Consider the following 14,492-nt stretch of genomic DNA (forward strand, 5'->3'; position numbering starts at 1 on the left):
TGAATGCATGTTTGTCTAAAACAAGTCTTTACAAAACAAAATGAAATGATGTCTGATTATGATGAAGACCGAGCTGGCCGTAAGTGAAATTCGCTTGTATAAGTTGACTCTGAAAACAATACATCGATTTTATATAAGAAGAGAAGCATTTCTACCTTCCAGTCCCAATCGCGTAACTTAAATGACTGTAAGCTACCCTAACGCTGTTGTATCATTTATTACAAAGAAGTGATTTTTTTCTTTCGAAGAAGGATGCAATGAAAGCAACACCCTTGTATCCTCGCTCAAGAGCGATTTTTGGCTGCATCTATTTCCATACGAAATACAACGGCACGTGTTCTGAACGGAGTGCTTGAATACCACAATCAAAGGCAGTTCAGTTAGTTGCGCGAACTCGAACGTACGCAGCGAATCACTACGCCGGACAAGCAATCAAACACTCTGCATCCTCCCTGGCCTCTGATTGTTTCAGACAGCCTCGAGCTTTTTCTCGCGTTGCATAATGAGATCGAACGAGTCAACAGACCTGTTCGTCCGGCGGAGATGCCACAGCTACATAAAGCTCGTTGCAACATGTGAGGTCGATATCAAGTGCAGGCGACCGTCACACGCGCGCGACTAGCGAGACCCGAACCGTGGCCTCGGCAAGGGGCACACCCAGGCGCACCCCACCCCCCCTCCCAGTCAATCCGACACGTGACCGCGGTCCGCCGGGGGACCCGGATGCCTGCGACTTAACGACAGGTCACCTGACCAATGACGTCACGCCGACCAGTGACGTCACGGCGCCGGGGCTGGCGCCGCCGGCCACCGCGTGCGGTCGTGCGGTCATCCTACTCGTCCGCGCGGATTCCTGCTGGCAGGTTCCGGCCGCGCGAAGCCCCAGACCTGCTCTGCGCGGCCGGCCTCGCCCGTCGCTCGCTGGGGCGCACCGTTACCGGAGCGGGCTGCGGGACGGTGCGCGATGTCGTGCGGCTGTCTCGGCTGTGACCTCTTCTTAGGTCACGTAGATGTGGCGCGGGCTTGCTTGGTCGTGGCCGAAAACGCATGCGCTGGCATCTAGCTCATCAGTTCACGGGTCTTTGGTTTGTGGAACACGTTACGGTGGCCAGCCGTTTAGGCGAAAATTTGCTGGATGTTCGTACTTGGGTGGGTGTTTTCAAGAACTGCGCATGGGTTTGGAGGTGGGTTTTGACCATTCGACTTGTGTTGGGCATTGTGCATTAAAAAAGACACCGAATCTCATTCGGGACCGAGACTCAAATCACTGCAAACGAGAAACTGTTAAATTGAAACCGGTCAAAACGTCACCAAATCTAGCGGAATTTTCCGTGCAACTATTTTGCCTTGACTACCTAAGCTCACGATGTTTTTGACTAATATTATCCAGGTTATGACTCCCCACCTATATTTTCTTCATGCATAATTCAGCCACATTCTCTGTTCGCGTAGGTTTGATCTCTTCTTCACGAGTGATGCCATCCTAGTAGCGCCGTGACTAGGCTGGTTCTTGCAGAGCTTTACTGCTCATATAATCACTAGTCAGTAAAAAGCTACTGACCTTGGATTGGCAAAATTCAGCCCTTAATGTCACAGAGGAATTCGCAGATCTCCAGTCCCCGGTCCAAATGGTAGGGGCCGGCTATTTCAGCCGCGGCGTTGCGAACTGCGAATAATTGCCTGACTCACAAGGCCTCAGAAGGTCGACATCGTCTTGTGCCGCCGCAGAGCACGAAATGGGCTTTAAAGCATTGATCACGTCATGTACCTGGAACAGCGCCCCGTGCTGCTGTTAACGGTGCCATTCCTGTACCGTTCGGTTAATCGCTTTGGTTTTTGTCAGCGCTTATGCCGTTGTACGTTCTTGTTGTGCACCATGAGAGTTATTTGTCATAGAATAAGAGTGACTTTCTTGACATTTAGGTCGGCTGCTTAGCTGATGCTGACTGCTCTATATGAAAAGTTATCTGATGAATATTTAGTTATTTAAGCATTTAGAGGCCCCAAGAAGTTCATTATGGAAGAAGATGGCCGAAAAGTCTGCTCAGACACGCGCAGTTAGCACTAACCATACGCTTGTGAGCGTCTGACGCTGAGCGGTTCAGTTCCGCGTGACACAGCACATTCATACCGCTCATCTTCACAGTCGGCGAGAAGCCCAACTTGTGTCCGAACGAGGAGAACCTGACGCTGAGGCCGGGCATGTTCTGCCAAACCGACCACCAGTGCCCGCACGAGCTCAAGTGCTGCAAGAACAGCGACGGCGACATGGGATGCGTGCAGCCCAGTGAGTAACCTGCCCCCGACGTGGCTGAGTTGTGAGGCCTGCGCTGATGCCACGTGATCAGCGTGTCAGCGCATACATGGCCAGTCAGCGATCAGTTAACCCGGTTCATCAGACTCGGCGGCACCTGTTGGCGCTGTTTTGACGTCGAATCGGCCGCGATTCCATTTTAAGCCCGGCGCCTGAGCGATTTCTGGTCACGCCCGTCGGGCCGGCCCATTGCGTAACATGGACACTGTCTCGCGCCCGCCGACCTTGCCCATCTGGTCAGAGGCCAGGGGTCAAATGACTCTTCGGACGCCTACAGCCACCTTTGCCTGCATGTCTGGCGCCAGTTAAACCTGTTCTCGTCTAGCTGGATTTTTAAGCGGCGAACCGCTACTTGGCGGCCTTGTAGAAGTGTCGGTCTTCGTTTGACATCACAAGTAAATATGAGTCCCATTTGTGTTTACTTACATTTGGGTCAGGGAAAAAAGTTGGTATGGAGGGAAAGTTAGAGCACAGTCCCGACAATTCATCGCTTGAAGCCCAAGCGTATGGATTAAAGTATGTAGTTATACCACATCTATAAATTATTATGGAATGTCATTATGGTGACACTCAGTCATGCAAGTATGCGGTGAACATGCTTGCAGCTTCCAACTTTTTCAGCCGAATACAGGACCTCCTGTCGCAACATCAAGTGCTCCAAGAGCGGCTATTACTGCATCGACTCGGCCAAAGGACCGGAATGCGTTAACAGTGAGTGCATGTGTACCCATTTAACGATACAGTCTGGAACTACGCCTTGTCGATTATCCGATAAAGCTGCCAACCGACCATCGTGTTCACAAGTGAGCTTAACATAGCCAGCGTGAAGAAGCCTAGACACTCGCACCAATAGTGGTCGGTATCGGAACGCACATAAGCTCATCGTTCACATTATCAACTCAGGCTCGAGTTGATTAAACGATAACCGAAATGGTCCAATCGAAAAGAAAAGGTGCAGTGTTGTAAACGAACGCGACGGACGACCCGAAGACGGGGACACACCCCGTGTCGTCTCGAGTATTTCTCCAATGTTGTTCGCCTTGAGTAATTGTTGCCCCAAGATAAAGCAGAAAGGTCGGAAGGATCCAAATGGCAGGCGGTTGTCCCGACAAACGTTATTGTGACATGAGTTAAAGTGATGAACCACATGTAACTGATGATATGTGATGATATGTAACTGATGAGGCATATGTCATGTCGTTTATTTACTTTTAAGATAGTGTGACGGTTGTTGGACAACTGTACCCGCCATGGCCGCGGAATCACCACGGTCATGTGGCCTCAATTAATGTTTGTGTATCGTTGAAATGGGCATTAGAGCAATGCGGTCTTGATGACGCGGGAAAGGAGGTCTTTACTTCCAGAAAACATTCTTCGGTATTGCTGTCAACGTCAAGGCCAATGCCAGTTTCGGACAAAATCAAGTTCGTAAAATCATGCGATTTATTATTTTTAATGCTGAGTGACGATGTTTGCGGAACAGTAGTCCGAAGTACGTGACTCGGTGTGGCTTATTACGACCGGAGCAGTGTCTAGTGGGGCAGAAGCGTGTTCGTTTTCTCTTGATCTAGCGCAACTAGTCAGCACGAATAGTATTGTTCTGGCGCTTAAAAATGACTGAAATGAGCATTTTCAGTCATATAGATCTGACTCCTGATGGCATGACTAGCCATGACTGCCAAAATGTAAAATTGGGTGGTCCACCATGTCAAAACAAATTAAGACAGAAATGACAGCCTCGAAATATCTGCCTATAGCTGCTGAGATAGTGTCCTGAACACGCACTGGCGGCGGTGTTTCAGCGTGACCGACCCCTAAAAATGCTGTTTTGTTTCGCCAGACTGCTTAATTCACAGCTTGTTCAAATTTACCCGTGATGAAGTCGGTCACTGAGCAAAATGATTATCAAACCAACCTAATATCTTGAGCAGGCTGCTTACTGTATGAAACTGACGCATTGTTGCAGTGGACCCCCTTATCAACCACATACTAAGCAAATCGATCGCAGTGGGCCGTCACTACGTCGCCACACTCTTTGTGCAGTAACGCAACATCAATCAGCCCTTCGAGTGTGTGTCGCGCCGAAGTGATTTCATACAATTCCTGCACATACATTTACTGGCATTCACATTTAGATGTGTTCCTAAATGAAGTCATGTACAAGGCTGAGACTGAGGCCAAGGCCGCCCGTGGGACCTTTCCGAACAGATGGTTTTGTTATGTCATGACCAAACGGAAACTTATCTGATGGGCATCTACCGCATAAGCATCTACTCTTTTAATCGCCAGAACCGATCGAAAGAGTTCCGTGTGTTTCGCTCCGTAACGGGTATTTGTCTAAGACACATTTTTAAGATTTCCTGTGAGTACGGCGCAGCGCAATTGCTGAAACGTGCAGCTACAATCATCTGTCAAGTCGTGGGCAAGTTCAAACCTGGCCACTGCTTAAATGCTGTAGCATTTCGCTGCCTCCGCGGCCGTCGGCGCGGGATATTGCGGGGTTCAATCACCAACCAGTTGGACGTGTTGGACGCATTGGATGTGTTTGACAACCAGGCCTGGGAACGCCCACAACAAACTAAACAAAGGACGCGTCTTCCTCTCATAACACATATTTAGAAGTGGCGGGATGGGGGAACCTGTGTGTGTTTCGTTCATCACGGACAGCCGATCCTCTTCTCGCCAATAACCGCGACGTGTTTTCGCCAGGGCCGAAGACGACGTGCGCGGAGACTGTGTGTGACGAGGACGCCAGCTGTCTACAGAAGCACGACGTGGCCGTATGCGTTTGTAAGTGCCATCGCCTTGCAGCTGGAGTTTCTGCGTTTCTCATTTACTCTTTCGGCACATGAACTTCTGGCCACCAGTTCCAGTCACAATGCAAGGCAGTTTGATGTTTTAGCATTTTCGCATTTGAACTTGACGCTGTATTTGATGTATTTTGCTTCGTGGGACTAGATGCCTAAACTTGTTACATTTTTATCGACACGAAATCTTACAGTGACATGAGGCTCAACGTTCCTCTCCCAGTGATTTAACATATGGTTTTTCACAAGACCAGCAAAAGGTCAAGGCAATCTCCGCTTTTAAAACCAAATCCGCATTAAGTCCGCCTGCGCCTCCCCCAGCACGGTAATGACGTAAAGCAAAGTGGCGCTTTTCCGAATTCAGTGGAAATATTCGGTGACGGCTATAATTCTGTGGTTTTGGTCAAGTTAGAGGGTGGACCTATCTCTGCTTGCAGATCAAAAGGAATTATGTGACCGCAGTGATGGCTAAGCTGGCCTGCGTGACACAAATTACTTGCGCCTCCTAATTCGCGACTGGACGGCCTTTCCAACAGCGAGTTTGTTTCCGCAGATCACGTGGCCACAATTTTCGTAGCACACTGCACAAGAAGCAAGCATCGATGACGATAGATCTTAAAAAGATCTGGGGATGTAGGATGGGGCGTGGCGTAGAGGAGGGCAGGGTACACATACTCATTTCGTGCTCTGTTTTAAAACTTCCTGAATTTACCTGACATTTCCACGCTGACGCTCTTCAGTGCACTCTTAAGACACTCTCTTCAGCTTAAAAACTTTTGAGTCGCCGAACACGAGTAGCTACATCACCAAAATAATGAGCATATACGTTTCACTTAAAGAAAATGAGTGTTCCATGTTAGCTTTCCTAATTGTCATCCTGCAAGTATGCGACATAATTTTCCATTTGTATTGTCTGTGCGTTAGTTACTTCAATAAGATAATAATCATTGGCAAACCATGTGTGATTTGAAAGAAAGCATTTTCAAAACATTTTGTAAGTGTTGAAACCCCAGGTGAAATTCCAAAAAGCCTGAGTTTGCACAGATCTTTTAGTTATTTGGTGACCCGCTATGTGCAAAAGTACAAATCCGTCGCAAAAAGATTTCGTTATCCAATCATGGATCGAAGAGAGATGAGCCAGGAACCCATTTTGAGTTCAGCTTTCAGCAACGGGACAGCTTTCCAGGCGGCAGCTTGTGATTGCTTGTTTGTACATTTCCGATCATTCGGGCCCAATTTCCCCATCATTCTGACTAATGTCCCATTTGGCTGCCCAGCCCAGCTCGGCGCGCCTCCTTCCATGACGTCTCTCCCGTGCAAGGCCTGTTCTGGTCGTCCCATCTGCTGACATGCATTGTCTTGTTAGTGGGCTCTGCAGGCCGTTTCTGATTGTCTCGTTAGTGGGCTCTGCAGGCCGCCACTGTCCCCACCACGCTGCTCCGTCTCACTCCAGTCTTGACTGCAGCGACACTCCCCGCAGTTTGCCAGCGGCCGTTCCTTGCCATCATCCCGCCACTCCCTCGCTGCCCACCCGTCACTTACGTCCGCCCGCCGCTGACCTCTGGCCAGCTGGCCCGTTGTCGGGGGACCTCCCGGGCGGCCTTCTCCGCCACCCCTCCGTCCTCCGTCTAACTGTACTCGGCGGCGACCCTGACCCACACATGGTGAATATGCTCCGCGTCGCGCGCGCTCGTGTTCGCGCCGATGCCTGCGGAGCTTGGCATACTGAACCAGGCGCGACAGTTAATATGTCAGCTGGGGATGCCATATGAGGAGGTGCCTCGGTCTTGGAGCCAACACTTGGTCACCAGACGAGATGGCCTGCTTTTGATGCCATTCTCTCCCTTTTTTGACTTATTACCCTGCCTCTTTTTGCTTGTGACTATGTTTCAAAGAGTTGCGAAGTTGTCCTGCTGTTAGAAATTCAGCGTTCCTACAACTTTTTTAACAGTGTACGTAGATGGCAAGGCTTGTATTGTCTTTCCCTTCATTTGGTGTTTTCGGTTGACTAGTGAAACGGCGACCTCCCGAGAAATTTTAAGACTATGGAGTATGCCACCGAGATGGCGATCAGACACGACATGTACGATTAACATAGATAGCGTAATCCCTATACGCTTGCATAGGGATTGCGGCTAAACTACTGCAGCTTCTGCAAAGTGCCTTCGTGACTTACAGCTCATACGAAAGGATAAAGCTGACGATCCAGAGGTTGCCTTGCGGGGTCTGTTTTCATCTCGCCGCCCCCCCCCCCCCCCCTCGCCACCATCGCGTGCCTTGACCCTGGCTGACACTGACCTCCGGTGCAGCTCACACCAAGGTGGGGCACTGTCCTTTGATCGCCACCGCCCTGCGGCCGTGCAAGAAGGCCCGCGTCCTCTGCGAAGTGGACGAAGACTGCGAAGGGGACGACATCTGCTGCACGGCCGGCTGCGTGCGGCGCTGCGTCAAGCCACGTGCGTACCGCTCCAAGTCCGCCCCCGTCGCATGAATCGCCAGGATTCAGGATCCGCGTTCTCCAGGATCTAGGATCCAGAGTTTCGAGTTGTCCATCGTAGCTCCCGGGTCTTGGATCCTGGCTCGCGGATCCCAGCGCATGGTCATCTGGTTCCGGTTCACGGCTCGTGGATCCTAGCTCATGGCCCTCTGGCTCTAGTTCATGGCTCGTGGATCCCAGCTCACGGACCCCACCTGTGTGTGCCAAGCACGACCGCGGTTATGTGTCATCGCACCAGAGCGCAGGCTTATGTACTGTTCACCTAAGTATGCGAAGCAACCGCAATGCTCTCGGACATTAGGGTCATGTTCGATGTCGTGTGCATTAGCGTTCCTCTCATTACCGGAGACATCTAGTCTGAGGCGGTTAGAACATTAAGCTGTGCATTTGTGTCCTCGTTGAACGTCAGTCACATAAAAATGTGCACAGTATATATGTATTTCGCAGCTGCGTGCATCATCGACATCTGCACACAGGTCTGTCATGTCAGATTTAGATGACCACTCAGCACAGATTATCGAGACGCATTTGACCTTCATTCGTGGTGATTCTCTTGGGGATGCTGTGGGGATCGGTGTGCCAGTACCTCATTGATATGTAAAGGATAATCGGATCTACGTCAGACAAGGTGAAATATGTCCCATGCTTGTTGTTGCGGTTATCGACAGTGAACAAACCGGAGCTTATCTCGACGTTTTACAGCGAAAAAGAAGCTCCCGGAATACTTTAGAAAGTTCCCATGAAAAATCGCGCATGGTAGGAGTAGCTCACCACGGTAAGCGCCGTACCGCCCCGCCTGTAATCTTACCCAACAATGCCGTTCCATTGTGTGGCCAGCGCCCATGATTGACGCGTTGGCGCGACCGCGGGGAGCCTGCGGTGACAGCCGCTAGTCGCCGTAATTGGTAGGCGCGCTCACAGTCCTTACCCTGCTGCGCGTGCCGCCAATAGCACGGCTGCTGGCCTCCGTGCCTGAGTCGACCTCCTGGCGCTGGCAGCCACACCCGCCCACCAGGACGCGCCGGTAGCCGCGTGTGACTTCAGGGCGCGTCTGACCTTGACCTGCCCCCTTGCAGTGAGGACGGACTGCGCCTCGGTGGGCGCCTCCCTGTGCCGCACCGCAGGCTACGTCTGCCAGGACACCCCCAACGGAGCGGTTTGCGTCGAAGGTGGGTCCGCCCTCATGCGTTGGTCGCCCGCCGGTTGTCGGCTTCAGAAACATGGCACCCATGCTACCGCCAGAACCTTGCGGTATTATGACGGCGCAAAGAGAAAGTTCCGGGCTTGAAAAGCATACCATATGATTAAGGAGCGCATTGCGCAAATTTCTGCATTTTTGGTTTACGATTTTTTTCTGTAGGCACAATCTTTTAAGCCGAAACGAGTCGGATAAGTAAAAGTCTTTCCCGTTCATGACCACCAGGGCATGCTAAGTTCCATCCGGCATTGTTGCCCAAATCCTTTCCAGCACTATCACCACATCATAACACGCCACATCCGTCTTCGAGAGTTACAGTGGCCACCCTTGTCGCTCTAGGTCAAACAGCAAGACGTCTGGCTACTTTAAATAAATAATGGGCCGAGCGAGGGAGGCAGGGCTCGGCCGTGAAATGGCCACTCGGTCATGGCACGGGGGGGGGGGGGCTGCCATGCTTCCCTGTCATTGTTCATCAGTGGTCGTCCTCACAGAGGTCCTACCACCCGTGAAGGTGAAAAGCCGTGCCATTGCGGCCGTTGCAATTCACAGCTTTGAGTTCCTTTCATGTGGAGCTGGCCCATTGTGTCAGCTGCGCCGTACATCGGCAAGCGAATACCACGTTCGTTCTCCCTCGGACATCGCACGCGACACTGCCGCTTCCTTTATTGCATACACGACGCTGAAAGACGGTCGCGTATGTGATGACGTCATTATTCATCACCGCGAGCCTTCCGAGCCACTGCCGGCGCCAATGCTGCTCCCGCCCCCCAGCGCCATGTGTCTCGACGGCGGATGTGAGTCGGAGTCACAGCTTCCGTGAGTGGCCGTCTGGTGGCGCTGCCGGCGCGCTGGTCACATGACGTCCGAAGCAATTCGTTATGCATTCTAATTTCGATACACCCATTTTCAGTTACCATGATGATTATCCTAAAGATGTCACCGATTATGGCTTGGAGAAAAAATCTCACAACGATTGGGAAATAAAAAAGGCGAACATTTGCGTTTTCTTCGGTTTTGATGCTTCTCCCGCCGAGGAGATGAAATACACAACATGATAAGCTAGATAAGCCTTAGCTCTACCAAGCAGAAAATCCAGGCCTTTTTGAATCTGACGAAAATATAGATATAGGTTCTGAAACGTGCCTTTTCACTGAATTGCAAACAAAATGTGTGCCTCCTGATGTTTTGTGACGTGTGAATATCCACGCGAAAAAATTGGATTATTCGTGTAGGATATAATACCTTGTCACACGTTCCACTTCGCTTTGATGCCTGACGCTGGACATACACATAACTAGCCCACATTGATCCCAAGACACATCTCTAGAACCCAGCAGAGAGAAAACAAGCTGATGCGTTTAAGGCACATGTAGGATCGGTCCCATACGATTCATGATGATCAATCAACGTCCAGAGTTCGTCGAGAAGAGCCTCGCCGACAGGGACAGAGTTGGCTATATGTCACCAAGGTTTGCACTGGAACCCAAGCCGCTCTGCCGGTGCCTGGGGGCGGCCGGCTGGTTCGCGCCAACCCCCGCCTGGCACCGCCGGCTTGTGCGGACTTTCTGTCCGCGGGCTGGATTCCTCAGATGACATGTCCACAAAGGCATGTCTTGGCGTTTGAGCCGGATTAGCGTGGCACTTGGCCGACTTGCCAAGGCTGCTATGTTAATGCGGCAGCTATTTGGTGATATTTGTGGCGCTGCAACGCTTTGGTGTTTGACAAGCTGCTTTGTTTGGCATGGATGTTGGGCATACCGCACCGGGCGCTCTGACATTGCATGATGTTTTTGGTCAGCACGAAAGCTTGCACCGCAGAACGAAATGAATGTCAGGCTACCTAGCGGATCACGTATGAGAGTACCTCACTGAAATTTGGCTTATGCGTCGCAGGGAAGGTGATCTGACATGGCTATCTGGAGCTTGTCTTGATTTCAGTATCTAGGATGGTGCCTCGTATATTTTGGCTACAACACTCAACAACCACCGACGACAAAACGCTGGTCACCGTGCTAAAACATTAGTTGTCAAATATTCAAGAGTTACTAAAAATTAACAACAATCAGTTACCATTCAATGTTGTCAAGCTCTGACAATTGAAAACTACAGCAGCTCATCTTGCTGCGCGATTGCTTCTTAGCCTGGATGCGGCGTATTCGAGCCCGGCTGCGTCGGGCTGCGCGTTCAGATGGTCCTTCCCTTCGCAAAACCACGTTCACGTTTCAGGTACATTGAGATCGCGACAAAAGAATGACGGGCAGCAAAATCAAGGAACCGGAAAGTTTGAATTTATTTGGCCCTGGTGCACAAAAATCGACCTTGGTCTAATATGATGCGGAGCAGTAGATCAATGCAGGTTGAATCGCTACCGCCATCTATTGAGAAGATGCGAAACGAATAGTGCGATAGTGCCAATCAACGATAAGGCTTACGCTTCATCTACACCACGGACGTAGTTTCGCAGTCAGATGGTGGGGAAGGGGAACCGTGAGCAGTTTCGAAACCTGCCCGGAAATTCGTCAACAGACGAATTTTCCACGGTTCAACCCAATTTTTTCTCAAAGTTGCGGAAGCAAGGTGGAGCCCAAATAGGGGACTGAAACCTCCCCCTTTCAATAGGAAACTACACCGCCGATCTATATTATGTGAATGTGATGTGAACTGGAAATGCTCACAGTGTATCACGGTCTCCATCCTTATATTGCGTTCCGCGCATCAGATTATTTGCATTCTAGAATGGTCGCCGTACTGGCTATTGTTGCCGCGGTTTAACGTGCAATGCTAGGTTAAGATTCTACGTGAACAAAGCCAGATAGCTTTGTAGAAGACACGTAAAAGTAGAAAAATTGAAAATAGCATATGCTGTTTTACAACATGCAGTTAGTTTTGCGCTCCTTTGGAGCATTAAAATCACGTTTCAATGTTCGTTTTGGTTGTGCCCCTCCATCTTATTTATTGCAAAATCCCGAGTAAGAGAACTGCCACGGTGCAGTTATTCATCTTTTCCTTGAGCTCTTAGGGGAGCATCTTTAAAGTTAAAGAACTTCGTCCCGACCCCATTGTTTTCTGTGTTTGAATGGAGGCACTATGGCGGCTATGCTTTCATGCAAATAACTCTGAATCTTCCTGTAAAGCCGCTTGCATTCTGATGGGTGGCTGATATTTTGTCCGCAACACTTAGCAGTCTGAAGACGTGTTCTGTGGACAGACAAATCACATGAGCACGCTTTCTAGTACGCAAACCCTGATGTACGCTAGGTCAACTGAGCCACCGAAACCGCTATTCGGTGAGTTCGCCCCGATTTCGGTGAGTTCGGCTGCTTGCTGTTCTCACCTCATCCGGATGAGATGTTGGCTTTCGATCTAGTTCAATATTTACGATGTGGTTGTCAGTATGTTGGCGTGCTGATGAAACGAAAAATGTTCTGCAAAACACGCATCCATCGAAAAATAAGAAATGATAAAAATGCAAGTAAAATGAACAAGCGTCTTAAAAATACATACATGGAGAGGAAAAGTATTCAGAAGAGAAGTACCAGCGCGAGAAAATACCAGGCGTCTATCTCCCAATGCATGACGCTGTAACCGTACAGAATTCACCCTGGCTATGTCACATCTTTTAGATACCCATCGCGCAGGCCTGCATACTGAACCGAGGCAGTACGCGGCGCTCTCTCACCCCACACCGCTGACGGCTCCTCTCCATTTCAGACCTGTACACCTGCGACCATAAGCGCTGCCCCAGCGGCTACGTGTGTCACGAGAGCTTCACCGGCGCCCGCTGCGTCAAAGGTACGCTCCCCGCCGCTCGCTGCAAGTGTAGCCGGGCGGGCGGGAATGACTGTCATGAGGAGCACCGCACGCATGTACGAGCTCAGCGCGCGCTGCCGCGTCTGACTCGAACCCGGCGCGCCGAAGTGATCAGGCCAGCTTCGACTTTAAGTTTATTTAATTGCAGTTAGCCTGTCGTATTGCATGGTGCTAAACTTGTTCAGGTCATTTCACATCGATTGGGCTGTTTTTAATAATTCGTCAACGAGTATCTCGGCAATCACAAAGCGACGATCGTAAGCACGATTCATGACACAAAAACATGAGTGTAGGAGGCTCGCGTGTCAGGGACAGCGTCGTCTCCCAAGTTTGATCAAAGTGAGTGGAGACCAGTTCCTCCAACTCAAAACCGCGTGGATTGAGGCCATCATAGCTATATAGCATCATATATAGCTATGCATCATAGCCATCATCACATCGTAGCCATCATAGCTAGTCCTGCGGAGCCCAGCTCAGTGCAAGCTAGGGTTCCGCGAAGATGGTAAGCCTATGAGCCGCCCGGCTCCGCCAGCACAGTCAGAGTCTGGCCTGCAGCACTGCTGAACACAGACGCAGTCTCGCTGAGTGCTCAGCTATGAGCCGCCCGGCTCCGCCAGCACAGTCAGAGTCTGACCTGCAGCACTGCTGAACACAGACGCAGTCTCGCTGGGTGCTCAGTTCCACTCGGAGCTTCTGACTACGTGGATGTGACACACCATGCTACTCGATTTTCCTAGATATTGTTAGTCAGTTATTTGCCTAAATCACATAAGCCAGTCATAAGATTGCTTGGATGTTATTCTAAAGTTACCCTGCGATGCTGAGATTGTCATATCATTTTAACGACATAGGACTGCAGTGCTACACACCGCAGTCTTAAATGCATCAAGTCTGCTTGTCCGAAAAAATCCAGTGTTTCCCACTAATCTGCCGAAACTAAATCGATCTACATTGTTGCTGTTTGACCAGATGTCTGGTTTCCGAACGACATCGCCACTCACTTCAGTGACGTTCCCCATGGCAGGCTCAGCGGGGTATCACCGCGGAGTGGCCATCTGTGCAACTCGCCGGGTGTCGCTTTTGATTAACGCACTAGCAATAGCACTCTTGACGCCTGATGAAGTGCCATTTACTAAAAGGTGCGTATAGATATATTAGTTGCAACAGGTTTAGGCAAAGTGTGTTTAATCTGCAATCAGATGCACGTGATGACACTGAGAAGTTGGATCAAAAAGGCGCGGGCCAAACGCGAGCTGACTGCGTCCAAAATGGCGCTCCGAATCCAGGAAGGGAAATACCGCTCTGTTGCTAGGAGCGTGAGCAAAGGCTGGTCCGGACCAGCGAATCGCCAGGTGCAGCCGACCCTCCATTGTAACCCCGTCAGGAAATACACCGAGAGCCGCGGAAATGGCACTGTGCTGCACCTGTCCGCATTCCGAGGCAGCAGGACATGCCTGGCCGAAAGGCTGTGCTTGCGACTTAAACACAGCCGCCAACATAGGGTAATGAGGCAGTTCCGTAGCCTGAGAGAGTCGCCTCCAAAATTATTTCACTTATACCTTTGACTGCACACATGTTGGTGCTACTCATTGGTGCTCGACGCTCGTAATAGCCATCTTGTGTTGGAGAGTGTTTTAAACGCCAAAACATGCACACGTAAAACTTTGTGTAGCGGGTGTTTTAGGGCAGTTTCATTGAGCATTTCGCTATCCGGGGATTAATATTAAGAAGGCTGGTAATCACAAAGCGCCACGTGCTTGAACATCACGTCAGCATGTATGGACTTTGACGCCTCGTCTTGGCGTAGATTCTGGCGGCCTGGGGACTGTGCATGAATCTCACACGCATTTTTCCCTTCTGGCCGAT

The 14,492-nt window shown here is 50.4% G+C and overlaps 1 protein-coding gene across 1 annotated transcript in view; it reads left to right on the forward strand.

Moving 5' to 3' along the window:
• LOC119110023 (cell death abnormality protein 1) overlaps positions 1 to 14,492 on the forward strand; it is a 56,577-nt gene that overhangs the window by 24,846 nt on the left and 17,239 nt on the right. Inside the window, exons 8-13 of the mRNA XM_037233770.1 lie at positions 2,147 to 2,287; positions 2,936 to 3,025; positions 5,024 to 5,104; positions 7,431 to 7,577; positions 8,695 to 8,787; positions 12,528 to 12,608. Coding sequence (XP_037089665.1) covers positions 2,147 to 2,287; positions 2,936 to 3,025; positions 5,024 to 5,104; positions 7,431 to 7,577; positions 8,695 to 8,787; positions 12,528 to 12,608 — 633 coding nt within the window. The remainder of the gene's footprint in view (positions 1 to 2,146; positions 2,288 to 2,935; positions 3,026 to 5,023; positions 5,105 to 7,430; positions 7,578 to 8,694; positions 8,788 to 12,527; positions 12,609 to 14,492) is intronic.

Source organism: Pollicipes pollicipes, unplaced genomic scaffold, assembly GCF_011947565.3.
Source record: "Pollicipes pollicipes isolate AB1234 unplaced genomic scaffold, Ppol_2.1 Scaffold_7231;HRSCAF=8579_pilon_pilon_pilon, whole genome shotgun sequence".
Taxonomy (NCBI): Eukaryota; Metazoa; Arthropoda; class Thecostraca; order Pollicipedomorpha; family Pollicipedidae; genus Pollicipes; species Pollicipes pollicipes.